General features: G+C 31.6%; 3 protein-coding genes across 3 annotated transcripts; 2 read left to right on the forward strand and 1 right to left on the reverse strand.

Annotated features, from left to right (window-relative positions):
• Positions 1 to 1,738: 1,738 nt before the first annotated feature.
• Positions 1,739 to 3,366, reverse strand: LOC132942150 (52 kDa repressor of the inhibitor of the protein kinase-like). Its single transcript, XM_061010458.1, has 5 exons — positions 3,211 to 3,366; positions 2,984 to 3,142; positions 2,692 to 2,884; positions 2,205 to 2,533; positions 1,739 to 2,129 (listed from the first exon to the last, which is right to left on the reverse strand). Exons 1-5 carry the CDS (start codon positions 3,265 to 3,267, stop codon positions 2,016 to 2,018), a joined length of 852 nt encoding a protein of 283 aa, XP_060866441.1. The 5' UTR covers positions 3,268 to 3,366; the 3' UTR covers positions 1,739 to 2,015.
• An 11,399-nt stretch (positions 3,367 to 14,765) lies between these two features.
• LOC132941347 (uncharacterized) lies at positions 14,766 to 18,621 on the forward strand. The gene is made up of 6 exons (XM_061009363.1): positions 14,766 to 15,402; positions 15,463 to 15,612; positions 15,794 to 15,982; positions 16,040 to 18,280; positions 18,337 to 18,447; positions 18,503 to 18,621. The coding sequence occupies exons 1-6, from the start codon at positions 15,246 to 15,248 to the stop codon at positions 18,565 to 18,567; spliced, it is 2,913 nt and encodes a 970-aa protein (XP_060865346.1). The 5' UTR covers positions 14,766 to 15,245; the 3' UTR covers positions 18,568 to 18,621.
• Positions 18,622 to 18,727: 106 nt separating this feature from the next.
• Positions 18,728 to 20,117, forward strand: LOC132940589 (uncharacterized). The gene is made up of 6 exons (XM_061008315.1): positions 18,728 to 18,814; positions 18,869 to 19,001; positions 19,066 to 19,242; positions 19,305 to 19,409; positions 19,480 to 19,957; positions 20,012 to 20,117. Exons 1-6 carry the CDS (start codon positions 18,728 to 18,730, stop codon positions 20,115 to 20,117), a joined length of 1,086 nt encoding a protein of 361 aa, XP_060864298.1.
• The last annotated feature ends 1,580 nt before the right edge of the window (positions 20,118 to 21,697 follow it).

Here is a 21,697-nt window from a genome sequence, read left to right on the forward strand (position 1 = left end):
TACAAACTCTGTGTAATAAAAATTAATATTAGGTATTTATTGGTAGGTTTATATAATATCTGTAGACTGTAACGAATAGGTCATTAGAATATTGTTGAACATTTTACTGCATAAGATGCGTGTTATTTCAGAAATGGTATTCGTCAGTGAAAATTTTCAAACTGGGAATAATATTATATCATAAGCAGATTGAAATGTGTGAACGTTTCAGTGCTTCGAAGACTAAGTTCCGTAGCAGTTTTGATTCCGTCACGGGGTATGTATTTTCTTATTTCTCAGTAAGTTTTTTTTTATTATTGTTAATTGATCAAAGTATGTATTGCCCGAAATTTTTCAATATTTGTATTGTAATTATACTGGTATAACACTATTCCGGCTATCAATAGAGTCGTGTTAAAAATTAGAAAATTGGCGAGGTATGTTATTTTTTTAAGTAATTATTTCGAGTAGGGAATTCGCTCAATGATATTTAAATATTTTCACCGAGAATCAAGTACGATGACTTGTAGGTAACTAGAGACTGAGTGAATAGGAATTAGGAAGTGTGTGATATGGCGAAGATAAGGAAATGGGTCAACAGGATTTCAGAATGTTTGGTGTATGAAAGGGAAAGATGAAAAAGAAATGTAAGGTTAGGGTAGGTAAGTGGAGTGAGGGTAGCAGATATGAGAATAATAAGTTAGGTGTTAAGGTACAAAAGAGGATAGAATAAGAAATTAATTAATTAAGGGTAGTGTACATATTGTAGTGAAAACAAGAGAGAATAGGTTTAGGTGGTTCGGTCACTGTATGATAAGAGATAGTGAGAGTGGCTATAGAAGTTAATTTAGGGGGGAAATGAGGGGCGAGAAGACTGAAGAAGAGATGGATAGATAGAATACCGATCATATGGAGGAGTGGAATGAGAGTGGCTGAACCTGTATATAGCTGTGAGAGACGGGGGAAGAAAAAGTGTAAAGGTAGAATAGTTATGTTAACAATGTCGAATACGTAGGTAATACGTAACGTAATCAGTTGATAAATATTTTCTTTCATTGTTATGTTTACAATATCGAATACCTTGATGGTTAGTAGGAAAAGATCATCACAAAGCTCACGACCAGTGATTGTAGTCGTCTATCATCACCATAGCTTCAACTAACCATAGGTTTACCTAACTAACCTTCTTATGACTTATTAGGACACTTTGAATAAAAAGATCCTGAGTTGCAGGTTGCCGGACTTAATTGTTTGATTATCAAGTTGATCCTTTGATTGTTGACACCATGGATAGTCCACGCCTATGTTAAATACATTTCAGGCCGCGTTCCCGGAGGGGAAGGCAATTGAGGCTCCTTTATATTGATAGTCGATACTCGATATAGGTATACTTTATTTGGCCTCAATTGTTCCCCTCGAAGACCGCTGATAAGACCATTATGTCCTATCCATATCTTTATTATCTATGATGGAGCCATACCCAGCTCACTCGTGTAAACTTGTTGCTGGTTGGGATGTCAGCGCACTATTTGTTTTCCACCTTGGCCCACGCGTAGCATACCAAATGTACGATTAATAAAACACTAAAATGATTGTGCGTGGGTCAGAGAGAGAAATAAATGGTGCGCTAAAAATCTGACATCCTCTTCAGTGGCGTATTTAGGATTTTCTTGAGGGGGGGATATAGAAATTAGAAATACATTTTCAAAGAAACCAGTCATGCAAGACTTTTTTTTTTTTGCTAATCCCTAATTTTTAATCACTAATCAAGTATAGGTATTTTAAAAGACAATATTAATCAATGAATAGCATTTTAAGTTTAACATAATAATCTAATGAATAAAAAATATATTAATAGCTTAATATAGATTTATAATAATCAACACAATGAAATAAATTTATAAAATATTTAGCTAATTAATAATTTGTTCTGTAAAAATGTAAAATATCATATAATTATATTGATCATTGATATCTATTATCTACATAGGTATATATAACACATAGGCACATATAGCCATTTATTTGCAGTGATTTTACAAAACAAACTCCAGTCTTCTATTTTTCAGAGACAATTCATCAATGACTTCATCTGGTGTAATCTTTGTTTCTGTATGGCATGCTAATAGAGCCAATCCATTCAGTCTAGTCTATAATAACAATGAAATACACAATTTTATAAATACTTTCAATAATATATCATAATTTAAAATCTGCAAATTTACTTCATTCATACTATTCCTGAGATAAGTTTTAATTCTTTTTAAATTAGAGAATGATCGTTCAGGAGTTGTTGTTGACACTGGAAGCGTACAAAATATTTTTATCAACATGTAAATGTTGGGATAAAATTCTTTATCACAAATTTCTAATGCCTGTAATCCTGAACTAAGAATGATATTATATGTAATTAGTTTTGTTTTCCACATATTGAATTCGGCTATGCTATTGAATTTATCTACAACGGGTGAATATATGTTCACAAACTTATTAAATTGTTCTCGGTCATTTATCTCTAGTGGCAATGGCTGGGTTTTAAAAATGCAATCGAACCCTATAACAGTAAATATCAAATAATAAAATACTTTGGCAAATTAGTTATTTATATAGCTATTCAGTATTTGTACTTATATTATAATTTATAATAATATAATGTCAATAGAGATTTTTTTTTGAAAATATAATATAAAATATGTAATAACTAGTTTATACCTTCAAAAATACTTTTATGATTTATAAAACGCTCAGTAAGTTCTGATATAAAGTAATCAATATATGGTAAAAATACTGTTACACGATAGTATTGTTCGGTAGAATGATTTTGTAAATTTGGATTAGTTCTATGTGTTTGTTTAGAAGAAATTCTTTTCTCTAGCAATTCAATTCCAACATCATCTGCCATTTTCTGTAATATATTAATAAATATTTGGGGGTATATTAATGATGTAGGTACATTATAAATATTATTTTAAATATTAAACAGTATATTAAAGTAAAAGATTACTTTGACATTATTATAGATAATTTTGAATTCTATTTCATTATTTTCTCTGATACATTTTAAAGTAGCTATTACATTTTCTACTATGAGTATTGTCTTTTTCAAATCAATTTGAACTTTTTGCAATTGTTTACACAGCGGAAGTCCATAAGAAAATAATACCTAAAACAAAATTTAAAAATAACACAATATATGTACCTAAATGTATATAAAATAGATATTATCTGAACCTTTATAACAATCAAAGAAATCATAAACTCTGAATCTTTTAACGCTTTCTGAAGCATTTCAGCATCTGTTGATTCTTTCCAATCAGATATAATGTCTAACGCATTGAGAACAAATGAAAATAGTTCAGAAAAATCATTTACAGAATCATAACGTTGAATCCAACAAGTAGCACAAAGCCGTTTGAGTTGTTTTACTTGGGGTGCATTATTTGAATTCTGTATGGTATTTAAAAGAACAGAATTTCTTTTAGGGGTATTGAAAAAATTATAAACTTTTTCGATCACCCCCAAACAATTTCTGATAGGTTTTATGCCACTAGCTGTTGAAAAAGCTAAATTCAGCGAATGTGCTGCACAATGTACATATTATATAGCGTTGGGGTATTTAGATTTCACAATAGTCTGTACTCCTTTAAATCGACCAGCCATATTACTGGCCCCATCATAGCCTTGGCCATATAAATAATTGCAATAAATTCCACATCTGTTTAAGCCTACCAACAAAAAAATGTAATTTTCCCCCATATCCCCCCCCCCCCCCGTAAATACGCCACTGATCCTCTTAAGTGTTATCAAGTTGAAGAAGCAGTTGATTGTTGACAATTTGACATTTAACATTAATTGTGGTAGGTATTATGATTGGACAAAAGTAATTAGCAGGGCTGTGAATTTAATGCAATGAAAAAGTGTTAAATATTTGCCTGCATGTATGCACTAAAAACAGGCAAATATATGCACTGAAATATTCAAAAATATTCAAAAAAATACTGAGTGAAAACGTTTTAATTTAAATTTTTTTAAATTAATAAATAATAATTCAAATTGGTTTACACAAAAAATTCTTTATTTACACACTTGGTAGGTAGGTATGTAGGTAGGTAACGGATGAACCGAAAATATAAAAACATTTTAAGAAAATAAGCATAAATACGAAGAAATCATGAAAACATGCAATTATATTAACTAACCAGAAAAAAACGCATATTGGTAACGGTGTTGTAATAATAGGGATCTCCCCAAAAAAATACGTACTAATAGTTCAAACAAATCATAAAAGCCAACTGTAACAAATATTAATTTATGAAAAAGTATATTAAAAAGCATTATTATTATAAATGAAACAAAACTATCAACTATGGACCGTGACATAATATAGGTATTTCTATATTTTTAGCTCCATAATTTCTGTTAAAATATTAGGAAAATGTATTAAGTACCGTAAAAGTGCTAAATTTGAGTTATTACTTAAAATATTATATTCATAACAAATTATAATAGAAGGTTAGGTACTGTTATTCCACATTCATAATTTATTTTAACTACAACATTCTAGTAGAGTCTGATAAAATTTGGTTCCACGACTTTGATCATACAAACTTTAAATACTAAACTATGGGTCTGAAATTTAGTTTATATAGAGCTAAATAATCCAAAATATATATTGCTTCAAAATATAAAAATAAAGTGTCTTGTATTGTAGTAGGTAGGTAACTATCAAAAAAAAAAATTAAAAAAATCATACTTGAAATCTATGTATAATATACGTATATTGTAATAAATGATCAAATGTTTACTATAGTACATTATAAAAAATTAACTTATAAGTTCAATATAATACATTATAACAGGTGTTCAAATAAACATTTCATACCACAAATTTTGTTAATTCACACAGTCTCTCTTCAATTTTAAATTTTTCTTCAAATCATCTACAAAACATTAATGTTTAGTAAATTGGAAGACTTGATTAAGTATTTAATCATTTATCTAAAAGAGATGTGCCGGGTCGCCACATTAGTATATCGAGGGGCCATGGTGCAAGTGTCGTCCATAAATACCATAACATATATTATATTAGAAATACAAACTTAATATTTCACTAACAGTAAATATTATAAAAAAATATTACGAAATGTACTATACTCATATTATATTATGATTGTATTAGTTACAAACTCTTGAATTAAGAGTTATGTTTGAAGATTTAATTAATTTACTAAAAGGAAATGCCTCAAGATTGCCTCAGTAGGTTGAGGGACCGTTGTTAAAGTGCCGTCCACCAATAGAGTACCGGGAAAAAAAACGATTACCTAATTCAAATATAGAAGGTACTTATATCATATACTTTTATCAAAGTATGATTGTGTTAGTCACAGTCTTGTGTAAATGTTATTGTCTTATGTTTTCCCAATCTAATTATACAAAATACTGAAAATTAATGAAATCACAAATATTAGTACAATAGAGAGACTGTGCATTGATTTACAAATTTGTCTTAAATTTACTTTTTGCATAGAGAATATGAAGGTTGAGATATGAGATTGTAATGAAAATTAAACGCAGGGTGTTTTTGGTTGAATTGTTGTTGCGTTTATTCTCAAAAACTTATTATTTTTCATACAGACACAATTTTAATAATTTGTTGTACAGTATTTATTTTGAATTAATTAATTATACTCTTACGAGTGTACAGATAAAATAGTTTAATAAAGGATCACATAAAACATGGGTGGGGGGTGGAAGGCGTGAACATAAAACTCACGGTTTTTGGTCGGGTGTTCATTATGACGGGATCAGTAGCACGGTAATATAATTATTACCGGCGTGAACAGCTGGGCGGCTTCAGCAGTGTGACTTGGCTCGGATGTCTGTATGCTGATAAAAAAAAAACGGCAAACGGTGTTGGACCTTTTACAATCTGTTCCGCTGGTGGTCGTACGTTGGTCGGATGGAACTGGCTGACTCGGCTCGGACGGCGGCGCTCAGTAACGGTGGACGCGTAACGACAATATATACCTCGCGACTCACTGCGGCGGTGGTGGAGGGTATATGCCGGGACAAACTGTAGAATGTCCGTTCGTGGCGGTATTAAAATACCGTCCGGCTCACTATTCGCTTTTTCTCAGCGGGGAGAATGATGATGATACGCTTTGCTTTGCTTTGAAGGTTATGCCGTTAACTATACCAGGGTTTTGCCTCTACTAGTAGGATGAAAGTTGGTGAGGGTGGTTATTTAAAATTGTTGGCCTACCCATGATAGTGGGTAGGGTTTGCAATGATGATACGGCGGCGGTCGGCGGCCTGTATTTATGTAGTACAATGCTTGCCGGTCCCGATTGGAATATCGTGTGACACTTCTCTGTGTTTTGTGATGCAGCTACAGGTTTGAAGTGTTCGATAGTATCCATCTTATAGTTTGAAATGCACTGATTATGAATAATATGTACTTTTTGTACTTGTAATTTGTTATTTTCATAAGGAAATCTAAGTTTTTCCCGCGGGCGGCGCGCGTTCGGATTACCGTGCGTCGGCCGGCGCTATCTGTAGTTACGGGCGGCGGTTGCGTTCCGTCGGGGAATCCGTATTTCTGGGCGGCGGTCGATGGATAGCTGGTAATGATGAAAACTAGAGAGCTCCACTTAAAATTGGGCACTCTGTTTTTTATCATTACAAGATGGATAGAGATTCGTTGATCGCTTTTATGTGCTTCAAATTGTTTACACGAGTGAGCTGGGTATGGCTCCATCATAGATAATAAAGATATAACATAATGGATAGGACATAATAGTCTTATCAGCGGTCTGATCTTCGAGGGGAACAATTGAGGCCAAGTCGAGTATCGACTATCAATATAAAGGAGCCTCAATTGCCTTCCCTCCGGGAACGCGGCCTGAAATGTATTTAAAATAGGCGTGGACTATCCATATCTATGGGCTTCATCCATAGCATGGATTAAGGTGTCAACAATCAAAGGATCAACTTGATAATCAAACACTTAAGTTCGGCAACCTGAAACTCAGGATTTTTTTATTCAAAGTGTCCTAATAAGTCATAAGAAGGTTAGTTAGGTAAACCTATGGTTAGTTGAAGCTATGGTGCGATGATAGACGACTACAATCACTGGTCGTGAGCTTTGCGATGATCTTTTCCTACAAACTATAATGGTATTCGATATTATAAACATAACAATGAAAGAAAATATTTAAATATTATTAATTTGGTTATGTTAGGTTAGGTTAGGATAGGACAGTAAATTAGACGTTAACTAATTATCATAGTTTTTAACACGGTCTTAAAGACTGTCAGCTAGAGTTGTACCAGTATAGTTATTAAAAACTTAAATACAGCCAACATTAAATAATGATTTTTTTAACACAACAAATTATAAAAGTATTTTAAAATATAACAAAATATAATTTTATTAGGATTTTATAAGGTTTTCAATACTTACTTTACCTATTGTAAATAGAAAATGTATAAAATCAATAGTTTTAATTTAATATATAGTTTTTAATATCCTACTGTCAATGAATTCTCAGGGTTTTCTTTCCACATTTTTTTACATTGTACTAAATGTAATTTTTTTCCGCACATATTTACGAAGACTAAAACAGATATCTGACTATGTTTTTATTTGCATTTAGACTTTATAGTTTGTAATTTAATATTGACTGTAGACCCAGCCAAACACAATATTATTTTAAATTAAACATTATTTTATGTCCTTCATAAATTACAATCTAATAGTAGAGTCCCGTGCAGGACCTTTTTCTCATTTAATTTTTTTGCATCCTTTATAAATTACATTCGTTTTTATACATTTTCTTATACATGTATTACGGTGATACACCTCTGATCATAATAACTGTTCGTATTATTATAATGTAAACAATACCTAGTTTTTGGATTGTAGTTAATATGTATTGCAGTATTTAGCTTCCAGCGTATTCTTTTGTTAAGTGTTATTTCACACAGATTTCTCAAACAATTTTTTTTTCAATTCATTGAACTCTAGTAGATTTTTATCTAAAAATATTTTTTAAGATTAACCGGCTATACCTGGGAGTACGCTGAGTACCCGTGTACTCCTAAAGAGTGTTCCTAAAGTAAAATTTTTTCCACATTTTTATTTTTTGTTTTCTAAAATTTATTTGCGTGCGGGCACCAACACCTCTCTTCAATTTTTTTTTATGATTTTCATTGTAGTCAAATTTTTTAAACATTTAAAATGTTTTTCAACATTTACTTCGGAATATGTGTTTCTAAAGTAAATTTTTTTCCAATTTTTTTTTTTGTTTTCTAAAATCTATTTGCCTGCGGGCGCCACACCTCCCTTCAATTTTTTTTTTATGATTTTCACTCTACCCAAATTTTTAAACATTGACAATCTGGTACCCTTTGAAAAATTCTTTAATGAACTAAATATTTTGAAAAGTTTTTTCTGTTTAAGTTTCGGGACATTTTAGTTTGAACTTCGTAATGTGTGTTTCTACTGTAAATTTTTTTCCGATTTTTTTTTTTGTTTTCTAAAATCTATTTGCCTGCGTGCGCCAACACCTCCCTTCAATTTTTTTTTTTTTAGTACTCTAACTAGTTTGTATTGACTTGAAAATTGAAAACTTGGTGCCCAACGAATAATCCTTCTTTAATGAACTAAATATTTTGAATAGTTTTTTCTAAATTTTTTTCCAATTTTTTTTTTGTTTTTTTAAAATCTATATGCCTGCGGGCGCAAACACCTCCCTTCATTTTTTTTTTATGATTTTAACTTAAGTCAAATTTTTTAAACATTGACAATCTGATACCCTTTGAATAATTCTTTAATGAACTAAATATTTTGAATAGTTTTTTCTAAATTTTTTTTCAAATTTTTTTTTTGTTTTCTAAAATCTATTTGCCTGCGGGCGCAAACACCTCCCTTCATTTTTTTTTTTATGATTTTAACTTTAGCCGAATTTTTTAAACATTGATAACCTGGTGCCCTACGAATAATCCTTCTTTAATGAACTAAATATTTGAATATTTTATTTTTTTTAGGTTTTCTAAAATGCTTTCAGGTTCCAACTGATAAATTCAATTTTTTTTTTTTTTAGTTATGTTACTCTAGTTGAATATTTTTTATTGACTTTAAAATTGATAACTTAGTGCCCCATGAATAATCATATATTAATGAACTAAATATTTTGAATAGTTTTTTCTGTTTAAGTTTCGGGATATTTTAGTTTGAACTTCGTAATGTGTGCTTCTACAGTAAATTTTTTTCCAAATTTTTTTTTGTTCTCTAAAATTTATTGGCCTGCAGGTGCCAAATTCTCCCTTCAATTTTTTTTTTTAGTACTGTAACTCTAGTTGAATATTTTTTATTGACTTTAAAATTGATAACTTTGTGTCCCATGAATAATCATACTTTTAAGAACTAAATATTTTGAATAGTTTTTTCTAAGATTTTTCCAAATTTTTTTTTGTTCTCTAAAATTTATTTGCCTGTGGGCGCCAACACCTCCCTTCAATTGTTTTTTTTAGTACCGTAACTCTAGTTGAATATTTTGTATTGACTTGAAAATTGATAACTTGGTGCCCCATGAATAATCTTTCTTTAATAAACTAAATATTTTGAATTATTTTTTCTGTTTAAGATTTGGAGATTTTAGATTGATATTTGTAATGTGATGTGTTCCCACAATATAATTTATATAAATTTAGCCTAACCTGGTGCCATACGAATAATCCTTCTTTAATGAACTAAATATTTTGAATAGTTTTTTTTGTTTAAGATTCTAGGCATTTTAGTTTGTACTTTGTAATGTGTATTCTTACAGTTAAATTTTTTCTAAATTTTTTTTTGGTTTTCTTAAATGCATTTGCCTTCAGTTTCCAATTGCTTCCTTCAATTTTTTTTTTTTAGTTATATAACTCTAGTTGAATATTTTAATATTTTGTATTGACTTTAAAATTAATAACTTGGTGGTGCCCCATAAATAATCATTCTTTATATATAGTTTTTAGAATAGTTTTTTCTAAATTTTTTTCCAAATTTTTTTTTTGGTTTTCTAAATTGTATTTGCCTGCGGGCGCCAACAACTCCCTTCAATTTTTTTTTATGATTTAACTCTAGCCGAATTTTTTAAACATTGATAACCTAGTGTCATACGAATATTCATTCTTTAATGAACTAATAATTTTGAATAATTTTTTCTGTTTAAGATTTTGGAGATTTTAGATCGATGTTTGTAATATGTGTTCCCACAATATAATTTATATAAATTTTTTTTTGTTTTCTAAAATTCATATGCCTGCGGGCGCCAACAACTCTTTTCAATTTTTTTTTTATGATTTTAACTTAAGCTAAATTTTTTAAACATTGACAATCTGGTACCCTTTGAATAATTCTCTAATGAACTAAATATTTTAAATAGTTTTTTCTGTTTAAGTTTCGGGACATTTTAGTTTGAACTTTGTAATGTGTGTATCTACTGTAATTTTTTTTTTTTGATTTCTAAAGTCTATTAGCTTGCGGGCGCCATCACCTTCCTTTAATTTTTTTTTTTATGATTTTAACTCTAGCCAAACTATTTAAACATTGACTGTCTGGTACCCTTTGAATAATTCTTTAATGAACTAAATATTTTGAATAATTTTTCTGTTTAAGATTTTGGAGAATTTAGATTGATGTTTATAATGTGTGTTCCCACAATATAATTTATATAAATTTTTTTTTGTTTTCTAAAATTCATTTTTTTGCATTTCTTCAAACTTGGGTTTGGTGGGTTCGAGAATTTCATCGAGCTTTAAGACTATATTTTCTATGGATTGATTTCGTTTTAATTTTTTGGTTGCTGGTTGCGATGTTTTGATTGTCTTTGGTTTGGACGTAGTTTCTTTTGATATATTATCTTGAGTAGGGGATTTGGAGGAAGGCGGATCGTTGGTTAGGTTTGATGAAGTTGAAGAGAGTGCTGATCTTTTTTTGATATCCGTTGTATTTGGAGTCAATAATGTGATGTCATTTGATGTTGTTTCCATCGGGAATGGGTCCTCGAGGAGGGACGTTTGAGTTGAGGTTTGTGAGATGTTGTTTGAAGAGGTGTCAACATTTGTATCTGCGAACGTATTGCATACGTTTTCATTTATATTTGTATTAATGGTTTCTGTTGGTGTGTTTTTGCATTGTTTTGTTGTGTGACCTTTGCGTTTGCATAGGAAACAGTGAATCGAGTCGTCGTCCAAGAATATTCTGTGAGATGTATTTTCGAGATTGATCAGGATGGATTTTGGTAGTTTTTCGAAATCGTCGGGTTTGATGTAAACTTGGCGTCTAAAGCTTATGATATGAGCTAGTTCTGGGATGTTAAATCCCGCATTGATATGTGTAATTGGTGATAATATTTGTATTTTATGATATTCTAGGTGTGATATAATGTATTCGTTTGGTATATCGGGTGAGACATGAGATATGATTATTCTTTTAGCCGGATTTATTAACCGTCTAATTTTGATCGTCGTATGCGAGTTTATTATGATGTAGGGATGGTTATCTACAAGAAAATCAACCGTGTTTTTGTCATTGAGATATATACAGAATCGGTTGTTGGTTATCCGAGAGGCAAATTTTATGTTTTTTGGTGAAGTTAATTTGCTAATTGCAATTATGTATTCAATCTGGGGTATGTTGTCGATTGAATCGAAGACTATTGCGTGTTCTTTTTTGGGTAGTGTAGAGTTGAGAGTGGTTTCGGCGAAAGATTTTTTTCCAAAAGCGTATTTTTCTGGTTCATTATTGGTGTTTTGTTGCGATGAGGAATTGATACTATGCACGCTCTGTATATGGTTGGTATTGTTGGTGTAATCGTGATTAGAAATATTTTTGTCGGTGGTCTTAATTGCGTCGCTATTGTAGTCATTATCGGAATGTTGAGATGAAAGAGGCTCATTAGTCGCGTTATCTGCTATGACAACGGAGGGCCCGGTTTTAGATATTATTGTGACATTTTGTTTGTTAGTTGAAACTTTAGATGAGGCAATAAGTTTTTCATTAAGCCTATTAGTTTTGGTATGGGGTTCACCCATATTTTTGGGTGTTTTATAAATTTATAATGTTAAAAAGTGAATATGGATCAACGGTTAAATATTTATTCATATTACCTGTACACACGTAGGGCTTCAGTACGCTTACGAGAGCTATAAATGCGAGAGCGCGATAACGATAAGCGTGTTGCTCGGTCGGGTGTGCACACGTAACTGAATATGTATATTGTAATATGTATTCCCACAATATAATTTATATAATTTTTTTTTTGTATTCGAAAATGCATTTGACGGTGTTCGCAAACACCTCCCTTCAATTTTTTTTTTTATGATTTTAACTCTAGCCAAATTTTTTAAACATTGACAATCTGGTAACCTTTGAATAATTCTTTAATGAACTAAATATTTGAATATTTTATTTTTTTTAGGTTTTCTAAAATGCTTTCAGGTTCCAACTGATTCCTTCAATTTTTTTTTTTAGTTATGTTACTCTAGTTGAATATTTTTTATTGACTTTAAAATTGATAACTTAGTGCCCCATGAATAATCATACATTAATAAACTAAATATTTTGAATAGTTTTTTCTGTTTAAGTTTCGGGTTATTTTAGTTTGAACTTCGTAATGTGTGCTTCTACTGTAAATTTTTTTCCAAATTTTTTTTTGTTCTCTAAAATTTATTGGCCTGCAGGTGCCAAATTCTCCCTTCAATTTTTTTCTTTTAGTACTGTAACTCTAGTTGAATATTTTTTATTGATTTTAAATTGATAACTTTGTGTCCCATGAATAATCATACTTTTAAGAACTAAATATTTTGAATAGTTTTTTCTAAAATTTTTTCCAAATTTTCTTTTCGTTTTCTAAAATCGATTTGCCTGTGGGCGCCAACACCTCCCTTCAATTTTTTTTTTTTTAGTACCGTAACTCTAGTTGAATATTTTGTATTGACTTGAAAATTGATAACTTGGTGCCCCATGAATAATCTTTCTTTAATAAACTAAATATTTTGAATTATTTTTTCTGTTTAAGATTTGGAGATTTTAGATTGATATTTGTAATGTGATGTGTTCCCACAATATAATTTATATAAATTTAGCCTAACCTGGTGCCATACGAATAATCCTTCTTTAATGAACTAAATATTTTGAATAGTTTTTTTTTGTTTAAGATTCTAGGCATTTTAGTTTGTACTTTGTAATGTGTATTCTTACAGTTAAATTTTTTCTAAATTTTTTTTTGGTTTTCTAAAATTCATTTGCCTGCGGGCGCCAACACCTCTCTTCAATTTTTTATTGGTTTTCTTAAATGCATTTGCCTTCAGTTTCCAATTGCTTCCTTCAATTTTTTTTTTTTAGTTATATAACTCTAGTTAAATATTTTAATATTTTGTATTGACTTTAAAATTAATAACTTGGTGTTGCCCCATGAATAATCATTCTTTAATGAACAAAATATTTTGAATAGTTTTTTCTAAATTTTTTTCCAAATTTTTTTTTTGTTTTCTAAAATCTATATGCCTGTGGGCGCCAACACCTCCCTTCAATTTTTTTTTGTGATTTTAACTCAAGCCAAATTTTTTTAAACATTGACTGTGATACCCTTTGAATAATTCTTTAATGAACTAAATATTTTGAATAATTTTTCTGTTTAAGATTTTGGAGATTTTAGATTGATGTTTATAATGTGTGTTCCCACAATATAATTTATATACATTTTTTTTTGTTTTCTAAAATTCATTTGCCTGCGGGCGCCAACAACTCCCTTCAATTTTTTTTTATAATTTTAACTCTAGCCGAATTTTTGAAACATTGATAACATGGTGCCCTACGAATAATCCTTCTTTAATGAACTAAATATTTTGAATAGTTTTTTCTAAATTATTTCCAAATTTTTTTTTGTTTTCTAAAATCTATTTGCCTGCGGGCGCAAATACCTCCCTTCAATTTTTTTTTTATGATTTTAACTCTAGCCAATTTTTTTAAATATTGACAATCTGGTACCTTTAGAATAATTCTTTAATGAACTAAATATTTTGAATAATTTTTTCTGTTTAAGATTATGGAGATTTTTGTTTAATGTTTGTAATATGTATTCCCACAATATAATTTATATAATTTTTTTTTGTATTCTAAAATGCATTTGACGGTGTTCGCAAACACCTACCAGTAGTATAAAATAGACAATTCAAACACACAATGGACCTGATCCCTGATTCCTGATCCCTGATTCCTGATCCCTGATTCCTGATCCTTGCCGCCCGCTGAGCCCGCCGCCCGGCCGCTCACGTGTGCGACATGAATTTCCCCCCCACCACCTTCATATCTCATCACTCATCCCACCGCCCGCACCCTTATCCTCATCCCGCTGCTTGCGTACGTGCGTCCCCCCCCCCCCCACCATCTTCATCTCACAACACTCATCCCACCGCCCGCACCCTTATCCTCATCCCGCTGCTTGCGTACGTGCGTTACTTATATTATTGTTATCACACGTTATCATATTTTATCACATGTTAACGTATATTATCACTGATATCATATAATTTTCCGTTGTCGTGAAAAAAACTGCAAAATAACCGCCCGGGATTCGAACCCGGACCCACCAGCTCCAACGCGATTTAATTACCACTAGGCCACCCCAACCACTTGAGTGCTAGAAGTTATTTTCACCCATTTAACTTTATAAATAAATATAAAAATATTTAAACCGCAGTATACTGGTCATATTATAATATCATTAGGATACTTATAACTTGCAGCTGCGTACACAAATAATATCGATGAATACACCATATAGGAGACATTAAGTAGGCATTAGTGAATAACCGTTATTAAGTCTAATAATTGTCGCAGGTATTGACACGTCAATCAAATAAATACAACAATATATTGCCATTAGATAAAATGCCATTAGGATTATTCGATATTCGCACGACTCGTGTCGCCAGGATGTGATATACTTATTGATATTAAAATACCTATTTTAGTGAAAAACACATTATTGTCCGATATTAGTACCTTCTGCCGGACGTAGTCTAATATCAATTAAGTATCAATACCCCTACTACCTATTCAAATTCGTCTTTATATATTCTGAAAGAGCCAACAGTTCTTCAGTACGTTATTAACCGTTGTACACGTATACGCTCCGTCTCTAAAAATTTTAGTGAGTTTAAAATTTTTACAAGTGTTTAAACATTTTATTATTTTTCTTTTCGTTTTCATTTTAAATATGTTTAAATGCGAACAGTGCCCATCTACGTTTACGCGTAAGGACAATTTGGTCGTCCACCAAAAGAAGCATGCAGGTGTACGTTTTCCGTGCACTGCATGCCCATCGACATTTTCGTATAAAAACAACCTCAACAAGCATCTGAAGAACATTCATGGTATGTACTAAAAATATAAAGTTTTATTTTATACAATATTAATTTATTATTTTCCCTAAGGTATCGTTCCGGCTCACCTCAGACCATTGCCAGCTGCTCCGATCATAGATCAACCAGCACGACCTAGCGTCATCCAGTTCGCGCCTCGTATTGTTGCCCCCGATAGCGCGGCCAATGACACATGCATCATAATAGAAGATGAGGACACAGGTTAGTTTTATTTATCAGAATTAATTAGATTTTTAAAAAGGCCCTCCGTTATTTACATAAAGACGTTAGTTTTTTTACATTTTCGTCGCTAGATTTTAAAAAAAGATTCAATACCACATTTTTATTAGATATTAATTAGGTTTTTTCATTTTAATATTTAATTCAATATTTATTTTATAAGGTATTATACGCGCTCGACCACTGCAACGAGGTGAAATAGAGATCGCCCCGAATATTATAGTACCAGATATACCCGCTGGTCCCTCATACGAGCTTCAACATCAGTCGAATATGCCAAACGATGGGTATGATGATATGTGCGTGGCAGTTTTAGAAAATGCTCAAAATAAAGGGCTATGCAAAGCGTCAGGTAAGATTTTTTTTTACATTTTCGTCGCTAGATTTTATTTTATTTTATTTTAAGTAGATTCTTATACGACTTCGGTGGGTGGCAAACGCATTTCCATCGCCAACACAGTGTCAGCTGTTAAGGCGAAAAAGGCTCGTATGGAACTGGTTAGATCCCCGGGTCTTAGAGAAATTTCATCGTCTGGAAAACGTAGAATAGTGTGGTATTTCGCGAAAAATCTAAATAATATTAGAAATTATCCCGACTTTCTCCGTTCTCTCCAACCGGCTCTGACAGACAGGCTAAGGACGCACGCGCAGAGACATCCAATAAAATTTAGCTTGAAGCTCGAGGCTACGTATAACCGACCAAACGTACCTAATTCATCTGAAAATCGAGCGTTTACAACATCAGCCAAAGAAATATTTAGGGGTACAAAAATCGAAACAGTAGTTGAAGAATCTTTTATGAAATTATTAGCTGAGGAAGACGCTTATGTTTCTCGTGGTAGCGGGTTTACGTTAGAGTCCATCGATGGTTTACTACTAGCCGTTTATAAGTATACACCAATATCTGGTTCATCATATATACAATTACCAAAATCTATCATAGATAAACGAGCAATAATAAATCCTAAAAATACAGACCAACAGTGTTTTAAATGGGCTATTTTAGCAAAACACGTCGCAGGACAAAACAAATTTCGTGTCAATGAAAATTATACCGAGCATGAGGACAAATATATTTTTAACGGAATTTCATTCCCGACACCGCTGTCAGATATTACCAAGTTCGAAAAAAATAATCAGAACGTTTCTGTAAATGTTTACGGACTTGAAAAACGATTACAGCCACCGAAAAAGTATCCTTCATATGAGGTTTTCCCACTCAAAGTCGTAGATGATGAAAAACGGGATCACTTTGACTTATTATTAGTGACGGATGGTAATAATACACATTATACTTACATCTCAAATTTTTCGAGATTACTCCGTTCGCAAAAAACTAGTCATGCAGGTCAAGTTATATTCTGTAAACGTTGCTTTACATCGTTCGACAGACAGAATTTAAAGTATAAGTTAAGCGGGCAGGCGGCGCTTGAACATCACAGGCTAATATGCGGACCACATAAACCCATACGACCTAAAATGCCAAAAGAGGGAGATGTGCTACAATTCACCGCATGGCAAAACGCGCAGAGACATCCCATAGTTATATATGCCGATTTCGAGGCTCTACTTGTAAAGACCGAAGAGGAAAAGGGGGGTAATACAACAATTATACAAAAACACCGTCCTATGAGTTACGGATTTTTAGTTAAGGCGTCTGAAAATGTTTCAATAGAGTTGTTAACACAATTTAACATACCGATTGGACCAGTTATATACCGAGGTAGTGAAAGCAGGCAAGACGTGGCAAAACATTTTATACAGAATATCACTGACGTTGCCGAGAAAATAGAAAAATTATTAAAGACAAACATTGCTCTGACCATGACCGATGAAGACACAGCTAAACATAATTCATGTTTTAAATGTAATTTATGCAAATGTAGTGTTGATACATACACCCGTGTCCGTGATCACGATCATTTGACTGGGAAATTCAGACAGACCTTGTGTAGTCGGTGTAATCTAAGTCTTAAACAACCAAATTACGTTCCAGTTTTTATCCACAATCTATCCAACTATGATGCACATTTCATTGTAACCGAACTAGGTTATAATTCAAAAAGAATAAAAGTAATTCCGAACAGCGAGGAGAAATACGTTACTTTTTCAAAATATATAAGTAACGATTTTACCATCAGATTCGTGGATACTTTTAGATTTATGGCTACAAGCCTATCAACTCTCGCCAACAATCTAATAACGCCAAACTTGGAAAAATTCCGTATAACGGCAAAACATTTTTCCAACAATGATTTACCGCTCGTCACCCGTAAGGGTGTATATCCTTACGACTTCACTGATGATTGGTCTAAGCTCGAACAAACCTCTTTGCCGCCTATAGAAGATTTTTATAGCGTTCTGACAGAAGAACATGTTAAAGATACGGAATATCAGTTTGCGGTAGAAGTTTGGAACCACTTCAATTGTCAAACGCTGGGCGAATATTCCGATCTATATTTAAAAGTTGATGTTTTACTTCTGGCGGATGTTTTTGAAAATTTCCGGGACCTTTGCTTGAATACATACCATTTAGACCCGGCATACTATTATACAGCACCGGGGTTCTCTTTCGACGCAATGTTGAAATACACGGCGATAAAACTAGAATTACTGTCGGATTATGAAATGCTTCTCATGTTTGAAGACGGTTAGTATATTGTGATTATGTTATTTCTATATGCATATAATAACAATTTTTTCTAGGTATTCGAGGTGGACTGACACAAGCCAGCATGCGGTATGCAAAATCAAACAACGAAAAAACACCAGATTACAACCCGGCAGATCCGAAATCATGGCTTGTGTATCAGGATTGTAAGTTTATTTATAAATAATAATTATATAGTTAAATTAACTTTTTAATCTTCAGGCAATAATCTTTACGGCTGGGCAATGTCTCAGTTTATGCCCTACGGAGATTTCAAGTGGGGTTAAACCATCACTCGACGGCTTATACGATTTGACTGAGGATTCGCCCATAGGACGGGTTTACGAGGTTGACATTGTTTATCCGAAAAATTTACATAATAAACATAACGACTTACCATTCCTGCCACAAAACAGCGTACCACCAGGTTCAAAAGTACGCAAACTCATGGCTACATTTGAGCCTAAGAAAAATTATATTATTCACTATCGAAACCTCCAGCAAGCCTTAAACAATGGTCTCATAGTTGAAAAGGTGAATATCATATAATGATATTTTATCATAGAATTACTAACATTTATACTATAGGTGCATAGAGTTATTCAATTCAAGCAATCACCTTGGCTTGCCCAGTATATTGAATTAAACACTAATATGAGGAAAAAGGCGGAAAATGAATTTGAGCGGGATTTCTTCAAATTGATGAACAATGCTGTATTCGGTACGTTATTATAAATAATAATTATTTTAATTATCCTTTTTTTTATCACCTGATTTTAATGTAGGAAAAACGATGGAAAACGTTCGTAAACGTATGGACATGGAGCTTGTATCGTGCAACCGACGTTTGCAGAAATTAATTAACAGATCGACATTTAAATATTCCACCACCTATACCGAAAACTTAAACGCAGTAACATTAGAAAAAAAAATCATTGATTTTTGTAAACCTATTTATATCGGTAATTTTTCTATTAATAATTTAGATATATAAAGGTATTAATGCGATTTTTAATGTTCATAGGTCTCGCGGTTCTTGACATAAGCAAGAGTTTAATATATGATTATCATTATAACGTAATGAAAAGCCACTATGGGGATAAAATCGAGTTGATGTATACCGACACAGGTAATAAATAATTTATATTTATTATTATTATTATTATTATAAATATTTACATAATTTACACAATTTATAGACTCACTGGTATATTTTATTCACACTGATAATTTCTACGAAGACCTTAAAAATAATAACAACTTGCTCGAACGAATGGATACTTCCAACTTACCGGAGGACCATCCATGTTACATTGCCGAACGACAGAAAATCCCAGGTCTGTTTTCTGATGAGACGGATGGGCTCATAATGACTGAGTTTTGCGCGCTGCGAGCAAAGTCATATTCATACATTTTGAATGGTGAGGAGAAGATCAAAGCCAAGGGAATTAGAAAACACGTTGTAAAGAATCACATGACGTTCTACGATCATAAAAAGTGTTTGTTTGACGAGGAAGAGGAGGGGGAAAATAAAAGAGAAAATGTCTCCATCCGCTCTTTCAAGCATCAACTGATGACGATAAAATCGAACAAATTAACGTTCAATAACTTCGATGATAAGAGGGTGGTGCTGCAAGATAAAGTGCACACACTGGCTCACGGACATTACTCTCTAAAGTAAATTTAAAATAAATTTAAAATAAATTAATATTAATATTTATAATTTTATAGGGAAGATGAACCCGAGGATGATTGGCCTGAATTAGATGAAGAAGGAAATAACTGGAAGGAGGAAGAGAAAGGCTTAATGAGAGACCTTCTACACTGCATAACCTAACCTGTATATAGTTTTGTGATATATTGTAAATATTACTCTTGAGATATATTTCTATTACAACACGTACAATTGAAATAATTATAAATACCATATATATATATAATTTGTTATATTTTTATTTTGTAAATACCATATATATATATATAATTTGTTATATTTTTAATTTGTAAATACCATATATTTTGTAAATACCATATATATATATAATTTGTTATATTTTTAATTTGTAAATACCATATATATATATATTTTGTTATATTTTTAATTTGTAAATATCATGTATATATTTTGTAAATACCATATATATATTTTGTTATATTTTGTTATATTTTTAATTTATACATATCATGTATATATTTTGTTATATTTTTAATTTGTAAATATCATGTATATTTTGTAATCTATATATTTTTAATCTATAAAGGTTACCAATGTAAAATAAAAAAAAAAAACAACGTTAAAATATTATCATGTTTTTATTTTTTAAGAATTCTTTATAAACCATTTTCTTATAGCAAAAACTTTATAAAATGTACATTGTTTAGGATTAAATTCCATATGAAAAATACAGCAAGGTAGAGTTTCGTCATCGCATATTTGATCCAAACGAGGGCAGCCTATGTCTTCAATGTTGATGAGTGCGACGTGTGGTATATACTCCATGAGAACTTGTTTTTTCTGTTCGCCCTTGACGTATATACATCTGAACTTTAATGAATTCAATATTCTACTTAGTTCTTCATACTCGACATCACCATATTCCAAAGATAGTTGATGATAGTTACGTTCCAGCCACTTGTTGGTTTTACGACTCTTGTTGTCTTGCTTAAATTTTGAATTTTTAAAAATCCAATGTTGGGTTGACCATGTTTCTGTATCTACAATAGACATTTCTTTAATCATGTATTTATTGTCCATTCCAAGGACGCATTGCATGTCCAATATGGCTGAAGACATTATGGCTTGTCTTTATAATAAGTTTCTATAGTGTTAAGACGGCTCAGTATAGCTGGTATTATTTTTTTAATCTCGCCTATAGTTTCTTTGATATATTGTAATGATACTTCGCCTCTTGTCATATGCTCTGTAATCTCTATGCACGTTAATTCTAACTTTTCTGTTTGTTCTTGTTGTATATTAACGGATTTTTGATTTTCTTCAAGTAAATGTTCGATTTTATCCAATTTAGACGAAAACGATTTGATTGTCTTTTCAAGATTTGTCACAAATTTATTTGTTTCACCAGCCTGAGAACTACCAAACACGTTCATGTCTACAGCTCGACTGACACTATTTTCTAATGTCTGTCGTATTTATCCAACTATTGTGTGTATTATCGAACCCTAACCATTTAACGAAAATTTGATTCCCCTTCCTACGAATAATATTTTCAACTAAATAATCATTTGGGTGATTGGTTTTTTGAATTTCCTCAGAGTAGAAACAGCCTGCAATAGGTTTTCCAGTATAATCTTGTAGTTGATAAGTAGTGGGAGAAGTTTTATTTATTTTGGTAACTTTAAATATTTCTATAGACCAGCTTGGTAAATAACCTTTTGTAAAAACCCCTTTATATGTAC

This window comes from Metopolophium dirhodum, chromosome 3 (assembly GCF_019925205.1).
Source record: "Metopolophium dirhodum isolate CAU chromosome 3, ASM1992520v1, whole genome shotgun sequence".
NCBI classification, from domain to species: Eukaryota; Metazoa; Arthropoda; class Insecta; order Hemiptera; family Aphididae; genus Metopolophium; species Metopolophium dirhodum.